The sequence below is a fragment of the Bacillus rossius genome, chromosome 15 (genome assembly GCF_032445375.1).
Source record: "Bacillus rossius redtenbacheri isolate Brsri chromosome 15, Brsri_v3, whole genome shotgun sequence".
NCBI classification, from domain to species: Eukaryota; Metazoa; Arthropoda; class Insecta; order Phasmatodea; family Bacillidae; genus Bacillus; species Bacillus rossius.
In genome coordinates, this window is record NC_086342.1 from 45,567,341 (window position 1) to 45,568,102 (window position 762).

At 38.3% G+C, this 762-nt stretch overlaps 1 protein-coding gene across 1 annotated transcript in view; it reads right to left on the reverse strand.

Annotated features, from left to right (window-relative positions):
- Positions 1-453, reverse strand: part of LOC134539273 (acetylcholinesterase-like) — a 35,098-nt gene extending 34,645 nt beyond the window's left edge. Inside the window, exon 1 of the mRNA XM_063381095.1 lies at positions 405-453. Within this exon, the coding sequence (XP_063237165.1) occupies positions 405-453 (49 nt within the window). The remainder of the gene's footprint in view (positions 1-404) is intronic.
- Positions 454-762: the final 309 nt, after the last annotated feature.

The following is a 762-nucleotide window of genomic DNA, read 5'->3' on the forward strand; positions in this document are numbered from 1 at the left end:
AATTCTTGAAATTATACTAGTAATCAGATTTTTAAAATGCAAGAATAATTAACCTTTATTGCCGAAATTGTTTTTGTAATAAGCAATAAAAACCACATTAACTTTTCACTTCACTTTATGAACAGTCGAGTGGAAGAGAGAGAGATGCGGCGCGAGCGTACAATGAGCGTAACGGGACACATAGTAACGGAACAGTTTGCGTAACGGGACACAGCGTAACGGAACAATGTGCGTAACGGGACACTTTTTCGTGCGTGCAGCCGGCGTTCATCGATTTATTAGTCGTTGTCACGTCAAAAAATTTAAATATAAGCCCTTGAACATTGATCAAAAATACGAATAAATAAAAACATGAGGTGGTGCCGAGAAAGTCACTAATTTGCAGCACAACTCCACAAACAAACCTTGCAGCCCTATGTGAGTTTCATGGGTCGGTAGCCCTTCATCCCCCATTGGCGAAGAAGGCTTTAGTTCAGTACGAAAGCTACGCGATTTTACAAAAAAAAAAAAATCTAAAAGTTTCCCCCTAGACCGAACCAGACATGGCGTCGAATGAATGTAGGCAGGATAACAGTTCCCTGTCTCTCTACTGATTGACTATCGCTGCGCTATCTCTACATTTCAATGTTAACTAATGATTATCAAATTATAAATCCAATATTTTAATGTATTTCATAAGTTGACATTATTTATTTATGACTAGAAACTATAACATCAAGTACTTCTAGTTTAGTATAGGATGGCTGGCAGCCTGGCGGGAAA